This window comes from Pteropus medius, unplaced genomic scaffold (assembly GCF_902729225.1).
Source record: "Pteropus medius unplaced genomic scaffold, Ma_sr-lr_union100, whole genome shotgun sequence".
NCBI lineage: Eukaryota > Metazoa > Chordata > Mammalia > Chiroptera > Pteropodidae > Pteropus > Pteropus medius.
The window spans coordinates 8,566,450-8,592,220 of NW_024349799.1; the positions used below are offsets into that span (position 1 = coordinate 8,566,450).

Sequence of the window (25,771 nt, forward strand, 5' to 3'; positions counted from 1 at the left end):
CCCTTATTATTTAATTCCACTAAAAGTTCAACTCTGAGGGAATCAGGGAATCATCTGCCATACTGAAGCAAAAGCCAAGACAGCAGAATTATGCCAGATCATAGCCAATTAAGAGTAGGCTGCTGAAACACAAAGCTACTGGCTTGTATGTGTTCTTTGTAAAGGCCTATTAAAATTACTATGGTGGATTACATATATTAACCTCAATTTGCAGTGAGTATAAATGTCAAGGGGAAAAGCTTTAATAATTTATCTGCTTCTCTGGACCTGTAGCTCTAAGGTCAGCTCTCTCAATTTTGGTAGAGACAGAAAATGGGAAGAAGTCTAACCACAGGGAATCTTTTCAAACTGCACATGCCAGCCCTCTCCTCAGCCCCTATGAAAACCCCACTGCAATAAGCCATAACCATTACTAACAGGAAGGGGTAATTATTTTCAAATAACAGAAAATCAGAAAGTGTTAACTACTACTCTAAACCAGTAGTTGTTAAAATGTGGTTCTGGATCAGCAGCAGCAGCAGCAGCAGCAGCAACAACAGTAGCATTACCCTGAATTCTGTAAGAAATAAAAATGCTCGGGCCCACCTCAGACCTACTGAGTCAGAACTCTAGGGATGGGGCATATCAACCTGTGCTTTAACAAGCTTAGCAGGTGTTTCTGGGGCTCATTAAAGTTTGAGATCTACTGGTCTGAGTTAGACAGGTTTGTTCCACCAGAAGTCAGCGCAACTAAAAAAGATCACCCTTTTGGGAGAAAAATGAACATAACACTATACGCATACAAATTCTTCCTCCACTTCACCCCCTAACAAAACTGCTGAACATTTATTTTCCCTGAAATCTTCCCCAAAAGATCTATGACAGAGCATATACAGATGAGAACTTACCTGGGTGCTTTCATCATGAAAACCCTCCAGGAAGCTCTCTAGTAACTCATCTGCATTGTCAATTCTCTCAGCATATTCTCCCACAATCCAAATCATAGCTGCTCGAGCGTCTGGCTCATCCAAGGAGTCTAAGTTCTCACACAGAGTGGCAATGATACTTTCATATCTGGTAAAACAAAATGAACTATGGTTACTGAGGGCAAAACTGAGAATTGCATTTAACAATGAAGGCTAAAGGCAAAACCACAGACAAGGTACCCTAAACTAAACCACCAAAATATAGGTGTGTTGTTTTTTTTTTTGGTCAAGAGAATGTACAGGCTTTAAGCCGGAAGATTATAAATGTCTTAAATTTCCCTTCAGTTATGTTTGAATAACTAAACCTTAAACTTTTATAAAAGCTCACCATTCTTTTCACAAGGAAAAATTAACCTGTGGTGTAAGATAATACCACTACCTTATATTTCTAACAATCCCTCTTGTAACTAGATCAGAGAATTTTCTTATCTATTATTCCATTTTGCTTTCATGGCAGAGGAACAGAAATCCCACTCTACTTTTAGGAATGGAGTTAGACAACTACAGAATCCAGACTAGAAATGGAAACTCTGTCTCTTAATCCACCTGTCTCTGCTTTTTACAAAAATCTCTATTTTCTTTCTTCCCAAGGCACCTGCGCTAATAATTTGTTTCTCCAAAGAAACAAGTAATTCAAGTATTTATAATTTTAAGGCTCTATAGCTCTCACTTTTATCACGTTGAATCCATCTCCTTAGTTAATGTAGTTTTAAACATCAAAATGACACTGTATATTAGATATAACAAATAAATAGTACACTTGTTTTGCGCTATTTCCACTAGTTAAATCGAGTTTTGAACAGCTCTTTCTTAAAATTAAACTGTTATAATCCCTTACTAATATAAGCCAGAAATGAACACATTTCTCTACCAATTATATTGTGATATACGTCTCCACCCTTAATTAGGAAGTTTAGAAACCCAACATTCCTCTTTTCTGAAGAGTGACAAAAGTATATGGTTCTTTTTCCAAAAGTATCGTTTCTAATATTAAAAAATATATATATTGCTTAATAAACCACTACTTTGCTAAAATAATTTTTCTAATTTTGAGTTTTCTAATCCACCACTAAGCTAACTTACTGCAAGTGGCTTCATTTAACACTATCTTTAAAGACTAATCAGAAGCTTCAGCACGAGATATCTCTATAATTTTAAGGCAAAATGATATTTAAGATGCTTACGAGATCTGTTCTTATTTCATTCTTTCATATTCCTTAATTGCTTGCTTTCAAAATCAAATCTAAAAACTTATTTTTGCTTCATAAACTAAGAGGCCTCAATGTGAAAAATGTGTGGAGTGATAACGTAGATTTTGCAGCTACATACATGGGAGACGCTACAATACTTCAGAAAAAGCCTGAGACCCTGATAATTTATTGAAACCTGGTCTATAATTTTCTACAAAGTACTAGGTAACATGCAAAGTAAACAGGGCAGGTGTCACCTTCCTGGTTTCTACAATAGGATGACCAAATAATTTATCATTTAAACAGACACTGCTGAGAGTGAAAAGGGACACAAGCATTAATTGTGCCTGGTACATGCATGAACTAGTATCATACTCAGACAACCTGGAATATGTGAGTATCCTATTTAATAGTAACTACCATCCAAGAACCTGGTTAACTTCAATATATGCCCATCAATAGTACATATTCAGACAGAGCTTCAATTCTCCTAAAAGTAATAAAGCAGGGTGAAAAATCAGGTTTTAATCTCTGTGCTAACCACCTTATAAGTTTCTGATTTTTAATTATCCTATTATGACCAGTTCCATTACAAAGAATAAGTCTTACCTAGCCAACTTCGAAATGCCTTACTTAAACATTTCCTAAATGATTTGAGGAAGAGGAGTAGAAGCATTTGGACATACTTGTTAGGGTACTTGCGGAAAATGTCTCTGATGACAACAATCGCCTCTTGGACCACATAATTTACTTTGGTCTGGATGAGATCAAGCAATGTGCTTACACAACGTTCTGCAGATTGCTGTGAAGAGGAACATAATAAATGAGAAGTGAGATGATCTATCCAAAAATACCTTAATATCAAAAAAATTTTGAAACATACAGGTGCATCAACTAAACTAGACTAAAAGATCGGGCACTTAATTTGACTAAGCTATACAAGAGGCTGGGCTATCTAATGGAGATATACAGAAATTCTAGATATACCTCAAATTTTACTCACTACAAAATATATTGACAGATGACTCAGTTCAAATGAAAAGAATCACCTTGGATAGCCAAGAACATAAAAATGAGAATAGTAAGTCAAGGTAGGAGGGAAAAATAAGAATGATAGAATAAGCCAAGGCAGGAGGCCTTTGTCTGGAGTTCATGGATGAGTGGAGACAGCAGAAGGCAACTTTAAACCTCTTGAAATGAAATTGCCAAATTTCACATGTGCATATGGCTTTTTTTTTTTCCCTCCAGGGAGAGGGTCTTTCATTGTATTTTCAAAGTTATCTGTGACTTAAAAAACTCTAAGAAAAATTTGCCATCTTTTGGGCTATATAACTATGGCCTTAGGTAAACTGCAATTTTCCACAGCCTAGAGTTCATCTATAGAATAGAATTTAATCTATTAACTTTTCATTAATGAAGGGAATATGGGAGAATACGAGAGACAAAACTAATGTACTGAAACTATATGTCATAGTTTTTAAAAAGAGAATGGCTCCAGAATAGAAATCCTAAAAATGAAGGACTGATTTATCATATATTACAATGTACCATGATGGGTACATTGCCTTACTTAAACATTTCCTAAATGATTTCCCAAATAAATAGAGACTTAAGAGACACATTAACCAAATGCGATATGTGGATCTTGTTTAGACTTTGATTTGAAAAAGCCAACTATAAAAAGAAATTTAGACACAACTAGGGAAAATTGAACATGGACTGGGTATTCAATGAGATTAAGAATTACTATTAGTTGTTGGGTATGGTAATGGTATTGTGACAATATTTTTTTGTAAAGGACCTTATCTATTAGACATACCCACTGCACCACTCTAGTAAAATCATACCTGGGATATGCATTAAAATACAATTGCACTGCACTCTGTTTTAAAAGGAGAGGGGGAAAAGATAAAACAGGATCAGCAACATACTGATTTTTGTTCAAGATGGATGATAGGTAAATGAGAGTTCATTTGTCAATTTTACTTAAGTATAGACCTAAAAATTTCTGTAATAAAATCTTTTAAACATATTATAATAATTTAAACCATTCCAACCAATTTAATAAAAATTAAATTTCGTTTGGAGGATATTCATATGAGGTCATATATATATGACGTTTCTGTTGTACCATGAAATGATTCTGCCATTTTTTATGTATTTTTTCCATTTTTGGATTCTGTTTTATTCATTTTCAGCTTGAAATTCCTGTGCTGTTACCGCAACAGCAAAAAAGTTGAAAAAAGTTAAAAATACATGTTGTGATAAGTTACAAAGTATGTAAGATATAGGCTGCTGTTAAGAATTATATTATCATAAATTAGATAATACAAATAAAGTGCTTACCACGGGGTTTGGTATAAAGCTAACATCTAGTGAGCCCTTAGGATTATTATTATAATAAAGACAAACAAAAAGACATTTCTCATAATGCATGAATATCAAAAAACATTTAAGTCTGAAACTATAATTTTCCAGCAAACAGTCATTGCAACTATATTGCTTTCGATTAAAAAAAAAATTACTACCAATAAAAGACTATGGCACAAGAGTGAGAATAAACATCCAATCATTGTACACACAAAAAAGTCCAGAGAAAGAGAGAAGCACATAGATATAAAATTCAGCATATGATAAAGACAACATTTCATAACACCAGGGATTATTCTGGTGATTGATCCCTACACTCATCTTTCACCAAAATTATTTCCAATTATTCTAATTACTGATTAAAAACATCTTTAAATGTAAAAAAAAAATCATTGCCATACAAGTAGAAAATAAAGATGAATTTTACATAACTTTGAGGTGAAGCACAATGTTCTAGGTGTGCTATTAAAGATACTATTGAGGAAAAAACATGATAGAGATCATTACATAAGAAAACGTAAACTTCTGTGTATCAGAAAGTCAAATGAAATCAAAAAGAAAACAAATCGGAAAAATAACTGCTAATGAAATGAAGAATTAATATCTTTAATTATAAAGAACTTTCAAAAAAATAGAAGAGATAAACCCATTGGAAAAAGGGGCACAGGACATAAACAAGCAATTTCAAATGGGTAATAAGCATTATGAAAAAAATGTTCTCTTCAAATAGAGATCATAGGTTTGGCTACAATTCTCCTTATACCATTATTTGGAAAAAGAGCAGGAACAACTTTAAGGTCCTACAATAAGAGAAAGGCTAAATAAGTTATGAAACAATCACATATTGTGTCTATAAACCACTAAAAACAAAGTAAAATGTTATCAGCAACATGGAAAAATGTCCATGTATGAAAAATAAAAAAAAAGACTAATAAAGTAAATGGCCTATATAGAATGATGTCATTTTTGTAAAAAACAAAACCAAACAAAAAAACACCTGTGTATAGAGGACTATATAAACGAAGATTTAAAATCATGTTCATATCATCTCTGGGAGGGTGGAATGGGAACAGGAGAAAGCGGAGTGTTCTATTTTCATTTAACTTGTCTTATTTTATGATTTTATGTAGTAAACACATATGGCTTTTCTAAGAGAAAAAATATAATTTTTGTTTGTTTTCAAATTAAGGGATAAGGCACAAATCCATCTCTTATCTTGATCTATAAAGATTTGAAATGGTAAACACCAAAGAAGATTAGAAAGTGATGAACTCATGGTATCGGCTTAGTGTCTTAATCTCTCTCAAACAAATATCACTTGATTTTATGTGAAAGACTAAGAAAGGCCAAGGTTTGTTTATCTCCTCCTTAAGGAAAAAGGTATATATATGTAAGGGTATACAATTTTAATTTATCAATCGTACCTTAATAAAGCTGGGGGAGGGGAAGTAAAATCTATTTAAAAAACAAAAAGAAATAGGCAAAAGTTACTGGGGAAAAAAGTACTTGGGATTGCTTTTTCAGTGCTATTTATTGACTCAACAACTTACTGCTTAATCTTTAACTTAATATTAAGCAACTTAATATAACAAAATTATATATTTTCTTCACCTAAAGATTCTTATAGCAACATAGAACGTCTGTATTTACAGTCATGATAAAAATATAACTGCAACTCTTAAAGACACCTAACCTTTCCAGCAGGCCCTGTTCTCTTAGCTAAGCACTAAACTAAAATTCATTTTTTTCTCATTCATCATATCTTTGAAACCAACTATACATTAAAAAAAGGGGTAAGACGCCCTGAAAGAAAGCAGCGGCTCAGTTTAGAATCTATACAGAAAATTTATTATAATTCCCTCACTAGTTCTTCCCTTTGTCCAACAAATGCGTTAATTAAAAACAGCATCAGTACCTCTCCTGCCCCAGTAACTGTTTGAACTAGACAATCCTTTCCAACTCATAACTTTCATGATTGAAACAGTTCTAGGAAAAGTTCTAAGGCAAATCCAGGCAACTTGAGATCACCAGTAAAAGAGAGCACTAGATAACAGGCAGGACTCCTGAAGACTGATCTTAAGTTTACTGAGAAAGTTCATTCCTTACATACTCCCACCAGGGCACCTTAAGTCAAAGCAAAAAGTGAAAGCCATCATAAGCTTATCTTTTCCAGATGATTATGGACAACTTTTCAATTAGTCACAATACACAGCAGTAATAACCTCTGGGATTTAGGTGCTTTGAGAACACTGTCTAGTAATTCCAAGGATAGAAAATCTTTTATAACTTTGGAATGGGACGTAACTTTGTATGACTCTTTAGAGCTTTGTCAGAGAGGTCAATAAGACAATGACAGTCTGGAAGTGACAAAGCACAAAATGACTCCTATACTACCAAAATCTCTCTGAAAATTGTCTATGTTAACAGTAAGCAGGTGGCTATACCTTCATAAAAAAAAAAAAGAAAAAAGAAAAGGTAAGTATGTGAAGTGTGGTGATGAAAAAAGATGTAATGCACCAAGATTCAATAAACAGACTTTCCTATTTCTAAAATGGAGCAACAGAAGTGAACAAAATATCTGAAGCAACTGAACTAGCAGAACGAGGAGTAGAAACCAAGATTAACTTCTTGGTATAACTACTAGTCTACTAAATGATTTATCAATGTTAACTTAACTTCAGGAAGCAGTACTAACTTAAATAAAAACAAAGGCAAATTAGGAGCTTGGCTTTCATAGATGCTTCTCTGACACAGAATCTGTTTCCTTCTGTTCCCATGAAGTACTAGTCATACTATACGAATTATTTTAGTATCCTTGAGAAGTCATAAGGTCCAACCCTCTGCCTCTACACAGAATTGTATATAGTCAAGTAGCAAGAATATGGAGCTCTGAATATACAATAACATAGTGAACAGAGGCCGTCACTAATTTTAACAAATTTATGAGTGGGGAGAAACAAATGGAGGACTGGAGACTGAGAAAGAAGTGCAATGTAAGTTGTAGCCCAAAATACCTACTGAAAGGCTATAACCAAGCTAGAAACAAATCTGCCTTCTAAGACCACAGAGGGGTTCAAGAGGACTTAAATTCAAGAGGACTTCCAAGTAAAGATCACCTCCCTGTCCTAAAGCAGAAACCTGCCAGCTAACAGCCCTGCCTATATGCACAGAAGTCCTCATCAACTTTTCTGTTATCTCATTGTTAAATATAAATGGACTGCACTTTGCTATATGCATGGTATACACCTCACTTAAAAACTGTGTATTGACATGCAACCATCACTATATAATAGTCCAGATAATTAAATTCAAACAAAAGAAAAAACTGTAATTCTTATCCCCAAAGATTCAAGAAACTATCGGAATCACACACAAAAAAGGAATGCTATGAAAAGAGTAGCAACAGTAAAAAGAGCAATGAAGAGAGGCTGTATTGGAATGATGGCTGTGCAGAGGGCAAAAAAAAAAAAAATCAGCAAGACAACAAGAAACTGGAAGAAAAAAGGGTGTAGAACAAAAAGAGGTTTATAGATTTGATATTATGCTTGAAAAGGTAGAAGAAGATAGGAATGCAATGAAGACGCAGTGCAAAAAAAAAAAAGAAAGGCCATTATAGAAACTCCATAAAAAACAAGTCTGCAAAAAAATATTATTTGCACTATATTGGCCCTATACATTTAGTCATAATATGCATAGTAAGTTTTGCAAGCCTATAGTTGACAGAACAAAAAATACAGGTGTATTTTCTCAATTTACAAAGATAATCAACACAGGAACAAAAAAACCTCATGGTATATGGGAAAACAGGAGAGGAAAGAAGTAGAAAAGGTAGGGTATATGAACTAAGCTGCTCATCTTACAGGAGAAAGTTAACAATGTCTATAATTGGTAAATCAGTAAATAATGGCATAAGCATATTATTTAGAGAGGTATGAAAATATCTCTAAAGAATAACTAAAATCAGAAACATGATTAAAATATTCCCCTCTGAGAAGAGGGACTAAAGATAACCGCTTTTCATTAAAAATCCTTAATATTTTAATTATGTGCTTTATTATTTTGATAAACTTAAAAAATGTATTTTGAAGAAAGGAGTAAAGAGAACACTTAGAATCCCATAACATGATCACAAAGACCATCAGACACTTGCCTCCACCTTGATGGCACATCGTCCAATGGCCCGCACTGCTTTGCGAACAAAGTCAACATCCACCTCTGTGGCATATTCCTTCAGTTCTGCGAGAACCTGTTAAAAATCCAGGACGTGGACAATCATTAAAGATTCTTAAATTGTAATTTCATGGCCTAGCTTTTTCTGAAGGCTAGACCTTAAGATCTAAGTCATTATAAACATGAGTCCACTTAAAGTCTGACCTGAGCAATGTTGGCTTGGGATGCCAAACGAATCATGATGTCCAACTTCTCAAGTTTAACATAGATGGGATCATTGTACTTCACAAAGAAGACTTTAATTTCCTGCTTCAAGATTTCAGGCCTGTGATACATAGAAACACAAGATAAGGAAGGTGAGGCATATATGGATATATCCTTCTGAGTATGTATTAATATCTAATCTACACCTCTCTGCTCTCCTCCCATTCTACTCCTCCCCACCAGGGGAAGAAAACAAACACACAAACTTCCCCTACACCCCTTTATTCTTATCAGTTCAATTTAGCAGACTTTTTATCACTTTAAAGGGTAAGGGTACATGTTGTCAAGAATTGCTGAAGAACAGCAATCTTGCTCTAAACTACGACTAAACCATATTAAGTAGGTGCTAGCTAGTATGCTATTAAGAGATCCTTGAGAAAAACAAATCGAATTACAGAGGAACAACACGCATTTATTATAGGAATACTCCAAAATCAATTGTTAGCCTCCTGATCATGGGGCAAGTTGCTCTGCCATACAACATTTTCATTTCCGAACACTAAAAAGAGCTCAACACTGGCCTCTTTAATAGTGATATTATTAAGTTTAATTTAAAATTACAAACACTCTAATCACCAATTCATTTTTTCCCAACCTTTTCTGGACAATTAGGTTGATGTTCCTCAGGGCAACGTACTGCACCTCTGGCTCCCCAGACAGCAAAGTGACAAGTGGAGGGGCCAACTTCTTCAGTAGCATATTGTAGTAGTCAGAGTCCTTGGGTAACAACTCCAGAAATTTCATTAGAACTTTTACTGCTGAAAGCACCACTGCTGAGTTGGCATGAGATAGGCGGGGAGTAACCCGCTCACAGATGCTGAGGGCAGAAAAGGAAAAATCAACATCTTGAATTACAATTTCTTTGTTCAATCCAGTTTATATGGCAATGTGTCAGAGTCCCATGGCCCAGGTATCAAGAAATTAGAGAATCAGTTAGAAAAGTCAAAGCTCCATGCGTAGGTAAAACTGGGATCCAACACTGCAGAAGCCTCATTCCAGCACACTACAGGCAAAGCAGGGACGTAAGAAGACTCTAGGAAATCAGCAATAAGGGATGTTCAAACTGGAAGGAAACTACTCAATACCCAAAAAACTTGAAGCTCACACCATTTACCTTCCAGTTTTACAGTCCTCTCTGTCTCCCCATATTATGTAAGGGCTCCCTGCCTCACAGCCCATTTCTCCTTAACCTACAGGAAGTCAAATTAAGCATTCTGAGAGTTATTTTCATAGTGAGAGATAGCAACCAACTGTGACTGAAGGTTTCACTGTTAAGATGCAGGAAGAGGTAGGTTGACAGGGAAAACCACGGTACCTCTTGCCTTCAGGATAATAAAAGAATCTCTAAAAGGGTTTTTGCCTGTTTTTAAACAGTACACCATTACAATATTCTCCCAACCTCTTCCCCTTCTCCTAATCCCTGCTACCTACACTTAGATGCCTCATGTAATCTTTAGTATTATCTGTAGAGGATTCTTCAGAACTTAACCTAATTTCAATAGTTCTTGAGCAATGTAAGTGGCTACTGACTATATTCAGTTAAGAATACAAGATAACTAGGCTGTGTTTCTCTCCCTCCCTTCTGTATCTGCTTGGCTAACTCCCTGACCTCCTTCAGGTCTTTACACGTCTTTACACAAATGCCAACTTCTCAGTAAGGCCTGACTACCCTTTTATAAAATACAACTCATCCCCAAATGCCTAGAATTTCTTAGATCTCTTCTCTACTTTATCTTTCTCTTTAGCACTTATCATCATTTGACATATTACATATTACACATATGTATTACATATATTTCTGCTCTATACCTCAAAATAAGTGTTTCATGAGGGCTATGATTTGTCTGTCCATTGCTTATCCTCAAGGCCTAGAATAGTACCTAGCATACAACATGGGCTCCATAAATGCTTCCTGAGTGAATGAATAAGTGTGAGATGTCAATGACTGATCAATGACTGACAGAAAATAAATTCTACTTAAAGTTCTTTGCAGAAAATAGCTGTACTTTCAATGATGGAAAGAAATTATCAGAGTGAAATTTAGCTAAGTCTAGAGGGAACGATTGCCCAGACAAATGAAGAGCGCTTACTTTACAACAGCTTGAACAACAGCCAGGCAAGGAAGGTTCTTATCTAATGAAAAGCCAACATTTGCTCAGAAGCACTTGGCCTACTACGGTGCTGTATACACAAAATGCTCAATAAAAATGGGTGATAATTCCAGTTCTGTAAACTAAAATGTATGTATGTGTATATGAAATTTAGTTGTCAATTTCTGACAGTCACAGAAAATTTGCAACACTACAATGGTAAACGCCTGAGCAGAACAATCCAGGTGTGTCTTCCAAAATCTCCAAATTCAAACTGACGTGATTTCTATAGCTAAAGAAAGACATCATATATTTTGCTGGCTCCAACATACTCTCTCTAGTACTGAATTATAGGTATAGCTCAGCTCATGCCACTTGCTATATATCTAATAGAATGAAAAGTGTGTCACTATAGTGAAAGACACCCAAAAACCTTTATTTGTCAAGTGGCCAGGAAGTGCTAATGGGAGATGTGAGACCCTGGTAAGGGAGATTTTAGCAAAGCATATCTGTACTTCGTTTCATTTTCAAACAAGAAATGAAAAACGCACATCTCTTAGGAAGAGCTATTTTTGCATTGTTTACTCTACTACCTAAAATGTTTCTAGATCCAGTGAGAAAATACTGTGGGATAGTAATATCTATCCCATAAGCCATTGTTCTTCCTCAACCTAACAGACCCCTATTCTAATACAGACACTAGAATATATTAAACCAATCAAGACTCCCAGATACTATCCAGAAAACTGGACTGACCTCTGAGCCTCCCGGTCATCCTTAGGGTTGTAATTAGACAGGCAGTCCAGGATGAATATCTGACCCCATTCAGTGCACTCATTTAGGGCTGTCAGCAGCTTATTAATGTTCTGTGGATTCAGATCAAGTAAGTTGCTGTTTGGGTGAGATTCACTGATTTCAGATAATGCTGCTACAGCATTAGCCACCACCTAGGAAAGAAGCAGATATGAACTTGATTTATCAAGAACAATACAACTACAGACAAATACTTAATCTTCTCTGGATCACTTCATAGTTCTCAACTCATAACCATTCCTGAATATTTTAGTCAGCTAAAAACAGATAAGCTGTTTTCAAAATATATATTAAACCACCAATGATGGCATATATAGCTTCCTACTGGGCAGACAACCCAGAATTAAAACAATTCATATAGTAGCAGAAAGTCACACATAATTTACTATTAAAACATTAACTATTTTAATAGTACTCAGAGCTGTCAATAGAATCAAGACATATAAACAGCTAAAAAAGCAGTGAAGTTTAAATATGAAACATGTACATTAGGCAATGGGGAGAAAAATCTAGGCCACGTAACCTTACAGGTGTGTGGGTGTGCATGTATGGGGGAGGGGGAGGTGACACCATTAATCATATCACGAATCCTGGAATAAGAAAATCTGAGCTTGAAATCCTTGTTCCCTATTATATACTGTTGGGACACCACATAATCTCTGAAATTCAGTTTCTTCATCTGAAAACTGGGAATAATTAAATCTACCTCACAGATTAGCTTTAGTTTGAGGGTGAAATCAGATGACATATGTATAAATTCTTTCTACAAAGCCTTATGCAAAATGAAGGTGGTGATATTGTCATAATTCACCAGGACTAACTTGCAGTTTTTCACATTAACATCTCTGAAATTTTATAACCAGAGGCACATCAGTTTAATAGAAAGTATTTCTTCTTTCTAGGTAATACAGAAAATAATAATGCATCTTATAATAAATGGAATCTTAGAGTCAATGAAATATGTATTTCGGATGTATCCTTCTTTAAGACAGTATGATAAATGAAAAATTGCTACTGAATATAAGAAAGTAAACTTGTATCCTGACTTACACATCTGGGAATCAATTACTTTATAAACATTCATTGTTTATAGATTTGTTATTTTAGAAATAATTTATAATGTTGATAAGGTATTCACTTTTTTCTTGCAAAAATACCCTCAAATAACCAAAAACATAAACAAAAGAAAACCTATACTATGGCCCTGTACAAGTGAATTTAAAACCACATTTTGAAGTGAGGCTCCCAGTTGTTACTAAAGATTACAAGGTAATGCTGCATATAAATATTCTCTAAGTATAAATGAGATGTGATGGGAGAGAGCAGCTTTAGTAATTAATGTTTAAAAGATTCTCAAAAATGTCAATTCATTGTTAGTTCTTACTAAAGTCCCATGCTAAAAGTTTGAGAAATTAAGAGTTGTATGATTATCCTTTTGTTAGCAAGGGAAGAAACAATGCCACTATTTAGCTGTTAATTTTAATATCCACATTCTCTGCATAGTCTGCAGATTATTGCAGCATATGATTTTACCTGGAAGATACATATCTAGAGAATATGATTTTTTAATCAAATAATATACTTATAACAATATTCATTATTATGTTAAGGATAATAATGCCACAAATGAAATCATCTTCAGCTATAATTTAACAAAAATTTCAAGATGAAAAATCAAAGGCTCAGTTGGTTAATTATGATTTATGGATATAACATTTTACTGTTATTAAAACAAATCAGGAAGAATTATCTAGTCTGCCTACCACATGATAGCATGTATGAGGCTCTTTCTGACTTAATTTTTGTTTGCTAACTCTACCATCAAACATGAGATTTAATTAAAAATAAAAGTCATTATTTAGTGAAATAATAATTCCGTCCATCATTTCAGTGCTTTACATGCAGGGAAAAGATGTTTTACTTCCCATGAACAATACACTTGATAGACTTGCTTATAGTATAAAGGATCAAAATGTCATACAAAAAGACCGAATGCCTGTTTTCATTTACTGCTGCCAACACATGCCAAATCTTTGTTACCAGATGTCCAAAATAAATACCCTATACAACTTACCATTTCTGCCAGTCAAACCCTACTGTTACAATGAAAAAAGTAAATAAGGTCTGTTGATAAGAAATGTCGAAGAAAAGGTAAGAATTAGAGGAATTAGAAACATTAGGGAGGAAAGAGAACAGAAGGATGCTGAAGAGAATGAACAATCAGAATTCTTTTGTTATTATAGTAGGCAGTTAGAAATCAAACCAAGTGTATAATGCAGCTAAACAAGTATATGTTCTGAAAAAAAAAGTATATGTTCTGGTGATAAAAAAGGCAATTTCCACGGATTATCACACTAAAACAAGAAAGGAAATAGGGAAAAGTCAGTCTAATTAAAAGATCAGGAGATCAAATTATATGATTATGTTTAGAAAACTTTGCTCTGAGACAAAAGACTACTGCCAGTCACTGAGACAATGACCGACTAAAGGAAATGCATTCCCCAATAAAATTCTACTGTTCCTCTAAAATTCTTTTATGTTCCTTCTATTCTACCTGTCCACTTTCATCTCCTAACTATCACATTCAGATTGTTGTTTTCAGAAACAAATTGAGGTGGGCCCACAAGGAACTGCTTAGAGTTCTCCTGGTCAGTAAACCATGTTTCTTTAATGGAAACTTAAAATAAGTTAGACACATTGACTCTAAAGTAGACAAAGAAAAAGACTGACTTCAAAATAGCAACTAGGTGGCTAGGGTATACAGGATGATTCACTTGTCAGTGTTTATTCTCTGTTCCTCTTAAATTTTGTACAACTACATAGTATATCTATTTTCTATTTAAAAAAATAAACCTTTCCTTTTTCCAAAAAGCCTTCTCCAAACAATAATATCACAAAGGAACAAAATCTGATCCTTGAAGTAAATGCTTTGATTTACTGGTATATTAAAACAAAGGTTATCTCTTTCACTTGAACCATCACTTCGAATTGGAACTAACACATGTAACATTTTTCCCCTCTAGAAAATTGACATTTCTTTTAGGGGAAACTATCATAAAGAGAATAATGGCCTTTTAACTATAATCTCAGAAAAATTAGAGTTCCTAAGAAAAAAGGGATTTCTAAAGCAAGTTTTACTTTAAAAGTGAATTTATAAATAGGGTTAGAAAAATTCAGTGACTTGCTTAAAGTCAACATAGCCAGAAAGGGATAGTGCTTGAATATGAACTCAAGGTCTTATCTGATTCCAGTGTCTGAATACTAATCATTCTACATCCAGCATTTATAATGTTCCAAGAGCTGTGAACTTCAACTGGGGGAAAGGAAAAGAAAAATGTGAATTGGGGGAGGATAATATAATCAAAACATTATTTCCAGGCAAAGGTAACATGCAGACTTATACAAAGAAAGAAAAATTTATTCCTCTACTTTATGTATTTCAGAGATAATCATATCCTGGCAGCACTTAAAAAGGCAAGATTTACTATCCAGCTATAAAATCTGATTTATAAGCTACCCCTATCTTATACATAGAAATTCTGAGGACATAAATTTGACCCCTTTTTCTAAAAAGCAAGCTGGAGCAGTGGATATGATTAGAATAAAAATGACCCTGTGAAAAAGAACTCTAAAAGGAAACCTAGATAGACATTGGGAGCAGAATATCAGAAAGATCCTTTATGAGATACCTCTTGCACATTCCCATCCCTTTGAATAATTTTCATTCTGCACTAATTTCACTCATTTTCACAGCCTCGGAATCCAAGAAAGATAGCACTTGCCAGTACAGTGACTTCCTCTTATTAACTAAATTACTACTTTGAGGACTTTCATTTCCAGCAATGACCTTCACGGGTTTCACACACACTGAACAGATTAATGCTTCTGTTCTCCTGTTCAATTTACAATCCTTTTGGCTGGTGCCCCTGAAGACTTGAATAAAGTGAAAGTGGTAAGCAGACAGACCAAAACTATTATGATGAAATATATAGGTGGTTTACATAATCTTATCCTCCTAAAATCAGCAACAGTTTGGAATCTCACTTTCTCCTTTAGGGAGTTGTCTCAAGTGACATGTTAAAGGAAAGGGCAAGATGTTATTTGTTCTAAGCATGTTTCCATCATTATTATCTCTTTAAGGATACAATGACTACATGATACAAGTTAATTTTTTTTCCTTCAAAAAAGTAGAACTTAGAGTTCATGCTTTAATATAAGATGTTGTCCAGAATACCAACTGGTAATATGACTATACTACATTCTATAATGTTCTGTTTTTTCCCCCATCTTCTTCCCCAGAATGAAGAAGTTGAGTCAACATATCTCATTATGGTAAGAAAGTCTGAATACACGGTTAACATGGTTAATCTATAATATTTACAAATAAGTCTTAATAAAAGTCATTACTTAAGTGGCTTAAGGTGTGGTCTGACAAAACACAAATATTCTCAAAGCCAAAACACCACAAATAAATATCAACAAATAGACAAAAAGCATTCCTAATAATCAGTTACTAGGCCCATAAACCCTAAAATTACAGTAAAGCATGCCATTTATTATCTCCCTTTTGGGGGTAAAATAATCCCCTGCCAAATTAAAGCCTTGACTTCATCTTAAAGAAGACACTAAGAAATGAACCATCCATGATCTTTAGGTACACAACTAAATTACTATGTACAACAGATCCAGTTTTCAGGAAGTTGCTGATGAAAACTGCTTTAAAGGTATATCCTTGAACAACTACCTTTTAAAAGTAATTCTTTTCATTCAGTTATGTAGTAAGTAATACTGTAAATAGACTTAGCTTCATTTGTGGGTAAGCTACCCTTAGAATTGCCCTAAAAAATAATATCTGGCTTTAAATAACATACACAAAAGAATTAAATCTTTTAAAAATAAACTTGCCAAAGATTAACCCTTCTAAAATCATAAATATCCAGCCCACAATCACTATACAATACAGAACATAAATGTTTGTTATTATTAAGGACTTAACTCTATACCAGGTAAAGTATTAAGTGCTTTGCAAGCCTTCTATTCTTTAATGGTTCACAACAATCCTATGATAGAAGCACTATTTATAATCTCCATTTGGTAGATGAGGATACTGAGAAGATTAGGGCAACCACACAGTAAGAAATGGCAGAACCAGGATACATACCTAAGTCTGGTTCCAGAGCCCGAGTTTCAACCACTATGCTATAGTATTAGCGAAGGAGGGTAGGGGGAGAAAATGCCAGTTACTAAGTACTTTTCAGTTTATGAGATACTTTCATACAGAGTGAGTCAACTCTATATAAAAGAAAGTAATTAAATGCAATTTGGTATCCTGGACTGAATCCTGGAATAGCAAAAGAACATGTGTGTTGAAACAGGTGAAATCCAAATAAAGTCTGTACTTCAGTTAATAATAAGGTACCAATGCTAATTTTTTAGTTTTGACAAATGAACCATGGTTATGTAAGAAGTTAACATTAAATGAAACTGAGTGAAGGGTATATGAGAACTTTCTGTTCTATCTTTGCAACTTTTCTGTAAATCTAAAATTACTCCCCTCCAAAATGAGCTTAAAAAAAAACAAACAAACCCTAAGTTAGTACTAATTGATAAAACAAAAATTAACTTAAAAAAGTGAGAATACACAGAAAAAGATTTCCACAAAGTTTATTACAAAGGAAAACAAAAAACGTTTGCTTCCTCCATAGAAACAAAAGAGCACTCAGATCAACCAGTGGGAAACTCAGGAGGTGAGTGCAGTCAGCCTTTTATTAAAACAACTTCCAATGATTCCACTTACTCAACACTCCAATCCTGCAGAAATTAACAGTAGCTCCTCTTTTAGTACCAAATATAACATTACTCACTTAGGAATCCCAGACAAAGACTCATTGTATTATCTCCTACAAATACCCTTATCAAGTGCCTACCCATATTGACACACTCACACATGCCTAAAATTCTACCAGCTCTGGAACTCCTTTATTTGGCATGAAGAGCATTATGCATTTCTAATTTCACTTATGGATAATATTTTAATTTTATAACTCTCCTACTCATTAATATATATTTATGGATAGCAGAAGTCATATAATTAAAGTACTAAAGTGAGGTCATTAAGCTTTTCTGCATGTTCTAGGCCTATCTTTAATAAACAATTTCACGTTGCCCACGAGGACATCAAATAATTTGATAAAAATCCTTCTCAAGTTTTCAAAGTGATCTAGAGAGACTTGAGTTTTTAAATATTTATCATCTCAGACTGACAACAAACTACAACAAAAGTCCTAAATAAAAATAACGATAACTGAAAAGTACATGTTAGATCTGTTCCTCAAGAATAGTTGCAGTTTATGAAGCATTTACTGTATATCAGGCATTATAAAATGTTAAATAATTATTCCTGATGTTTAACATAATATAGTAAAATAGGCATTATTACCTCTATTCTACAGATGAAGAAGATGAAGCTCGTGTCAAATAACTTGTTCAAGGCTACATTTCTAGTAAACAGCCAAGACTCAAAACAGCAGCCACTCTGGCCCTAAAGGTTCTATGCTATCTCCATAATCTAAATGTTCACAACCTTAGCACTACTGACATTTTGGGACAAAAAATTCTTTGTTGCAAGGGGCTGCCTGTGCACTGCAGGATGTCTAAAGTATCCCTGGACTCTACCACCAAGATGCTAGTAGCACCCCTCCCATCAGTTGTGACAACCAAAAGTGTTTTCAGACATTGCCAAATGTTCCCCAGGAAGCAAAATCGCCCCCAGTTGAGAACTACTGCCATAATCCCATGCTGTTTCTACGTGCTAGCTAGCACACAGTTAAAATACACACTTTTTCTGAGAAGAAAAATGTTATTTTTCACAAACAGCTTTCTAGAATAAATTCAAAATAAAAGAAAATGGCAGTTTAACTAGAACCTTTGCTAAAGGCTATTCTGGGCCAGGTTGACGTTATTGTAAGAGCATGCTACTTGTGCAGAAGAACACTTCACAAATGAAAATATATGTTTTTTCCTAAGTCAGTAGTTCATTCTTTAGCAGAGAGGACAGCAGTGGAAGACAGGTATTCTCGTGGGTAGTTCTCAGAATGATGGAAGCAGAACAGAGAAGGTTTAAGGTTTAGAAGACAAAGACCAAGAGTGAAGTCCCTAAGCTATAGGGACTTAGGAGAACTGAACACACAAACAAAAAGCACAGCATATGTGGTGGGGCTGTCAAAAGAGTCTCTAGACTAGCAGATTCTCACATAAATGTTAACTATTAACTGAAATGTTAACTGAAGTTGGAATACCTCAAAATGCCTCAGAGAGAAAAGAAAAACCATAGTAAAGAGAGAAAATCCTCATATATGGGTGGAAAACCAGAGAATAGTCACTAACACTCAAAAGTACATTTTCCTTGCAAATATAAACTTGGTGAGAGAAAAAATTTTTAATTCTGATATTTGTGAAGAAATCATGGAAGCTATTTTCCTATAGCTCAAAAGTGTTTTCTCATTCTGACTACAGGTTTTCTTTCAAAGTAATGGCCTGATAAAATCTGCATCTGAAAATAAGTTTAGCTCTAATTCCCCCAGAAAAGACTTTATTGCATGAGTTTATACAGATAATCAAAGAAATAAGAACTTTTAAATTAACACTATAGCAATGTTAACCTTTGCCTAATATCTGCTTCATAATTATAGTAGCAGCAGCCATCATCTCATGAGCTCCCATAAGCCAGACACTTTAACAAGTATTTTTTATGCAACAGCTCAAATAATACTCCCAGCATCTAAGATGGTATCATCCTTCATCGTACAGAAGAGGAAACTCAGGTAAGTTAAGCTAGGACTTAACAGTGAGAATATTTTACTTCAAAGTCTAGCTTTTCTTTCAAATAGTAGCTCACTGAAAATGAGCTTTAACTAAAGTACAAATGGTAAAAAAAAAATAATAATAATAATGCAGGAAAATGAAGTGTGAGTGATCACTCCAAGAAGACAGGAAATGAAAATATAATAAAATTTTATTGCTTGTTGCAAGGTACATTACCAGCTGCAAACAGCCTGGTCAACATAACCCCAAGAGTAGTCAGATATTGGTCAACATTCTACTCAGATTTCAAAGTCGTCTCTGCAGATGTTCTACTGCACTGACATCTAGGATGCCCTTTTGAAGTGAGCTACAGGATACTAAGGCAGAACTCCCTGAAAGCATTAATTTCTTTTGCTAGAGATTCTAATATTTGCTGGTGCGGTGCTGCCCCCATGTGGAGCAACTTCTGAAAAAGTGGAACAAAATTACTTCAAGAGCAGTGAAACAGGACTCATACCTATCATCAGAGTAAAAGGATTAAGATTTCCATATTAAAACAGTTCTCAGATAATCAAAGGTTTTTATATGTTCAAAATTTTAACCACTTTAAAAAAATGAAACAGTTCTAATTTTATTGTATACATACATCCATGAAGGTAGTAACCAGTAATGCATATGGGGACTCAGAACTAGGTTAGAATCCTGGCTACAGTACCACTCGCTGTTTGACTTTGGGATAATTTTTTAGCCTCTCTGAGTGTATATTTCTTGACCTCTAACATGGAATAACCTCTACTTCACTAGGAAGATACGAGAAGTAAATTATTTTAAGTAAAAGCATCTATCACTGTGCCTGGTACAGAACGCACTTAAATTTAATGTCCCCTCACCTAATGACACAGGGTCATCATAAGCCTTAGGAACTTCTCAAATGTTTGCGTTATTAAACCTTACATCCCACCACTAGACTTTGGACGTTACTTAACATTCATGCACTCATCCGTTTCCTATCAGCAGCATCTGATCCAATGATCTAATGACAGTTGAAATATTTTTTGGTAAAAAGCAGGACATACAGTTAAGATCGAAGTAGGCATTGTGTGTCTGTGTGTTGGATACCTCTTAATTCAAGCTTTTCAGTTCTTCACCAAAACACAAGAATTAAGAGCTCACAAAATTATTTGAATGTGAGCAGATGAAGTGAGGCCAGTGCAAGAGTAAGGCAAGCAAGGCACTCCAGGCACAGAATTTAAGGAAGCATCCTACTCTCGGCACCCAAGTGTGAATGCCTCCTTAAATTTTGCACTGTGGGTGCTTTGCTAGCAATAAATCAAACATAATCATAGGAAGTTCTGCTACTGAGAAGTCTAACAAGAATCAGAAAGATTTTCTATTTAGGGCAGTAGGTCCAACAATTTAATATCTAATGCTGACACATGCTCTAGGAAAATCTGCAATAAAAATACAATAAAACAAAAGGCATTCCCCAATTTACTAAGTAACATTAAATTTCCTCTAAAAGTTCTCAAAGATACTTGTGAAAATCTCCCCAAATCACCTCCTCACCTGTTGTAGTAATAACAGATTAGGAATTATTAAGAACATTAAATTCAAATTAATTAAATTCAAATAGAGACTCATTCATGTGTTGCCTGTTTAAATTACTTATACATAGGTACCGTTTGGAGAAAGAAAACAGGTAAATCAAGACTGGCATGTATTAATAATTATTGAATCTAGTCACGGTAAATGGGTTCATTTACTTTGCCACTCTAAACATGAATGTGTTTGAAAATTCCCACAATAAAAGTATAAATAAATAAAAGGCATACTTATATCACTTGAGTACTATGGACTGGGCGAAACCAGCCCTCCCTCCACAATGCAAACCCTGAATAAATCAGAAAAATTAGGTTTGTCCCAGAATTGTTCCATCCTCTCAATTGACCTGGATAAAGATCTCTAAGTGCTATGTGGGTACCAAAAAAGAAAAAAAAAAAAAGTGCTTTTACTAAGCCCTCAGTTAGTTCCTATCCCTGACCATCTAATTTTATAGGTTCTGACTTGAAGAATTTACATTTTTCTACCCAAACTGGAATTACCTATATGAGTCAGAATTCATTTTCACTTCACTCAACTCTACATTCTTAGCCCCTTTGGATATTTAACTAATTTCCATAGGGTACATGATATCCTGCTCATCTGGATGCCCAAAACTTAGGAATATAAAGCCCAAACACTTTCCATCTTCTCATCTGTCCTCAGGTAGAAAATTTCAAATACAGTTGCTCAGAATAACAGAGTGAATCAAAAGCCATGCCAAAACCATAACTTGGTACCAGGTAAACATTCTGTAAAATAGATATTACTGCCTTATAAATTTATTTCTTTATGAAAATTATTAAAAAGTGCCACATGGTACTAGCTTGAAGGAAAAAAGGCAGGGCTGAATTGTCTAATATTATTGGGTGATACCCAGTCAGAAGTCATGGTTTAAGCACATACACACCCATACCCACTTCTATGCCTTGGAGGTGGTTGAAAGATTCCTGATAGTTAATACCACAGTAATTTTAAAAAATGTGGTTTGCTTCATCCTTTGATCTTGATTTTAAACTTGAAAGATAATGAACAGAAGCCAAGGCTACCCAAAGAATAAGATAGACCAAATGAAATGTCAAAGCAGACGTATGAGCAAGTAAATTTCAAGTGAGAGACGATGTCTATTTCGAGACAAATTCCAATTCTCTATTTCAAAAAATTTTTTTTTAAATTCAGGGGTTACCCACTGATAAACTGTTAATGTTAGACTACTCTAAGTAAACAATGCATTAAGCAAAAAAGGAAAAAGAAAGTGGCTATATATTTCTCCATCTTCTTGTAATGATACTTAGAGCTCAATTCAGTTACTAAGAGTCAATGTACCACGTGGGACTTGGCTTTTCTTTCATTATATAGGCAAAGTTTAAAATGTCAGTAAGAGAAATAAAGGTCCCAAAACTAGAAGGTGTTATAATATGTTCTGGCTGCCAAACATTTATAACATGATCAAGTTGGCTAAAAAAGAATCTTGTCCTAGAATTCCCATACAGAAGAATGTATTATGATAATTTGGCAATAAATATAACTTTGATTCAGTTTCTATTCTCATACTACCAGAAAATACCACAAACATCTATCTGAAAAAATAATCTTAAAAAAATCTGATGTAAATTTAAGGTAAAACCTCTTTAAGAAAATGATGAAATAATGGGTTTGTTTCTGAGCCAATACAGAGGTGAGTATGATACAAAGGTTTGCTTTAAGACCTTTGTATTTCACCTCAGAAACACCCAGGGTAGGAGACAGACAATCTGTGAGACACAAAGAAGTCACGCTTCCCACAGCAAACCTATGGTTCCATGGCCCAAAGGTAAGATTTGCCTTTTAAAGGGATGAATTTTAAATATCGTTCTCTTTAGAAAAGCAGAAGCTTATTACCATTGGATTTGAATCTGCTATGAGATCCCGCAGAGAATCCAGAAATCCCTGATCTTCCACCATTTGGGCATTGATATCATGGAGTTTTGCCACGCAAACTGCGGCTGTTTTTCGAACATAGGGATCTTCATCCTTCAGGCACTTGCGGAGGGGCTCACAGAGATATTCTGTGATCTTGTCCACCCGGATGCACCCCATGGTTCTGACTGCCAAGGCCCGAATCAGAGGATTGGGATCTTCACAGTCCTACAAAAAAACAACCATTGACAGCTATAGATGTACATAGTGACTAAAAGTAAACAGTCTAGTTTGCATAAGTCATGAAAGAATATTTCATTAATGCAAGCTTCCAGTTAGAGTCTACATCAGAACCCAAATCTCTCATGCTATTCCTTTTCTAAGTACAAATCTTAGCTGCCTATTTAAGAGTTTAGATTAAGAATTCATTTAATTGTTTTATATATATGATAAAGAAATGCCCAGCATTCTTTCCAGGTCTGAGCAAAAGCCTAGTGAGCCGGTGTTACCAACCCCATGGCCATTTGTGGACGTGCCCTAAAAACAAAAAAGGCCTTTGGGCTTACATTCTGGTACAGGAAAGAAAAAAAATGAGGAATTAGAAAGATGTGTCCCACTCCACAGTTAGTTCGCCAATAGCAAGCCAGGAGAAAAAAGGGCTTGGCCTACAGCCAAAAAGCAAAGTAGAGCACAGAAGCTGGCTTGGGCCTGACATCTCTTGAGATTCTGATTAACATACATTCTCCTTTACTAGCAAGTGCTCTTCCAAATACAGTACAAATAGAATACTTAGTAAAAAGGTATCCTCCTTAAATTGCCCTCCTTTAAAAAATTTCAACATTATAAACCTATATGTGAGCTAACTTCCAAAAAATGTAAACTAAACTCTTCCCAATGACATAGTCTATCCAGACAGAATGAAATATTCTGATTCTGTACAATGTATTTAAACATAGGAAAAGAACAAAATTTCCCTAAGAAAGCTATTGGTTATTTTTCAAAATGGTTTAATAGAAGCTAATTTTAGAAATGCTTTATCTATAAAAATGCAGACTAAATTCCAGATGAAAAAAAATAAGTAAAAAAATATATTAATAGGAACCACCTCATTATGTTCATCTAATGAGCAAATATTTGACTGAATAGTCATTAAGGAATTTTTTTGCATTAGCTCACTTTTTTATTTTCAATTATACAGTACATTGGTTAGACAACTATATAGTTCATAAAACGATCCCCCCAATTGCACCCTCCCTCCTCTGACCCTCCAACGTATTAATGCTAACTGCATTCCCTATGCTGTGCTCCCCATCCCCATGACCATCCATCCACTACTAATTTGTACTTTAGTCCTTCACCCCATTCTCCCAGCCCTCCAAACCCCCTCCCCTTTGTCCGACAGCAAATTGTCCACTATATTTGTAAGTCTGTTTTTGATTAGTTTGTTCTTTTTATTCCCTAGATTCCGCATATAAGTGAAATCATACAGTGTTTATCTTTCTCTGTCTGACTTAAATACCTTCTAAGTCCATCAAAGCAATATCTTTTTCCATCCTCTTCCTTTTCATATGTAGGGGTCTTGTTTTATCCTTTCAGCCACTCTATCTTTTGGTTGGAGTACTTAATTCTTTTTCATTTAAGGAACTTATTGATAGGAATGTAGTTGTTACCATTCTTTATGCTTGTTCTTGATACATGTTTTTCCTTTTTAAAGAAGTCCCTCCAACATTTCCTGTAATACTGGCCTGGCGGTGATAAATTCCTTTAGTTTATTTTGTCTGGGAAGCTCTTTATCTGTCCTTCAAGTCTAAATGATAGCTTTGCTAGATAAATTACTCTTGGTTGTATATCCTGGGTCTTCATCCTGTCAAATATTTTTTGCCAAGCCCTTCTGTCCTGCATAGTTTCTTTTGAGAAATCAGCTGCCAGCCTTATGGGTGTTCCCTTATATGTAATGATTTGTTTTTCTCTTGCTGTTTTTAATTTTATTTCTTTGTATTTAAACTTTAGCATTTTAATTATGATGTGTTTTGGTGTGGGCCTCTTTGGCTCCCTGATTTTTGGAATTCTCTGAGCTTCCTGGGGTTTTATGTCCATGTCCTTCACCAGGTTAGGGAAGTTTTCCATCATTATTTCTTCAAACAGCTGTTCAACATCTTGATTTTCTTCAGTTACTCCGATCAGATGGATATTTAGAGCCTTAATAGTGTCCCATATCCTTCTTAAATTATTTTTATAGTCTTTACATCTTTTTTCTTGCCATTCTGATTGAGTGTCCTGATTGGCTTTCCTGTCCTCTAGACAGGGCATGTGATCCTCTTCTTTATTCACTTTGTTTATTCCTTTGTTTATTCTATTTAATATACTTCTCATCTCAGATAATGTGTTCTTCATTTCGGATTGGTTCCCTTTTATAATTTCCATTTCCATTTTTATGTTTTTTATCTCTTTGTTGAAGAGATAAAAAAATTTATCTACACTTCCAAAAGTTCATTGAGCATCCTGATAACCAGTGTTTTGAACTCTGCATCTCTTAGATTACCTGACTCCATTATATCTGGATCTCTGTTCTGTTCTCTCATATGGTTTCTGCTTCTTTGTCTTCCCA

General features: G+C 34.6%; 1 protein-coding gene across 3 annotated transcripts in view; it reads right to left on the minus strand.

Annotated features, from left to right (window-relative positions):
* AP2B1 (adaptor related protein complex 2 subunit beta 1) overlaps window positions 1-25,771 on the minus strand; it is a 102,428-nt gene that overhangs the window by 60,518 nt on the left and 16,139 nt on the right. For all 3 annotated transcript variants that reach the window (XM_039885947.1, XM_039885950.1, XM_039885948.1), the window contains exons 5-11: window positions 23,146-23,391; window positions 11,806-11,996; window positions 9,555-9,776; window positions 8,900-9,020; window positions 8,676-8,771; window positions 2,842-2,957; window positions 888-1,053 (exon numbers count right to left, since the gene is read on the minus strand). In XM_039885947.1, coding sequence (XP_039741881.1) covers window positions 888-1,053; window positions 2,842-2,957; window positions 8,676-8,771; window positions 8,900-9,020; window positions 9,555-9,776; window positions 11,806-11,996; window positions 23,146-23,391 — 1,158 coding nt within the window. The remainder of the gene's footprint in view (window positions 1-887; window positions 1,054-2,841; window positions 2,958-8,675; window positions 8,772-8,899; window positions 9,021-9,554; window positions 9,777-11,805; window positions 11,997-23,145; window positions 23,392-25,771) is intronic.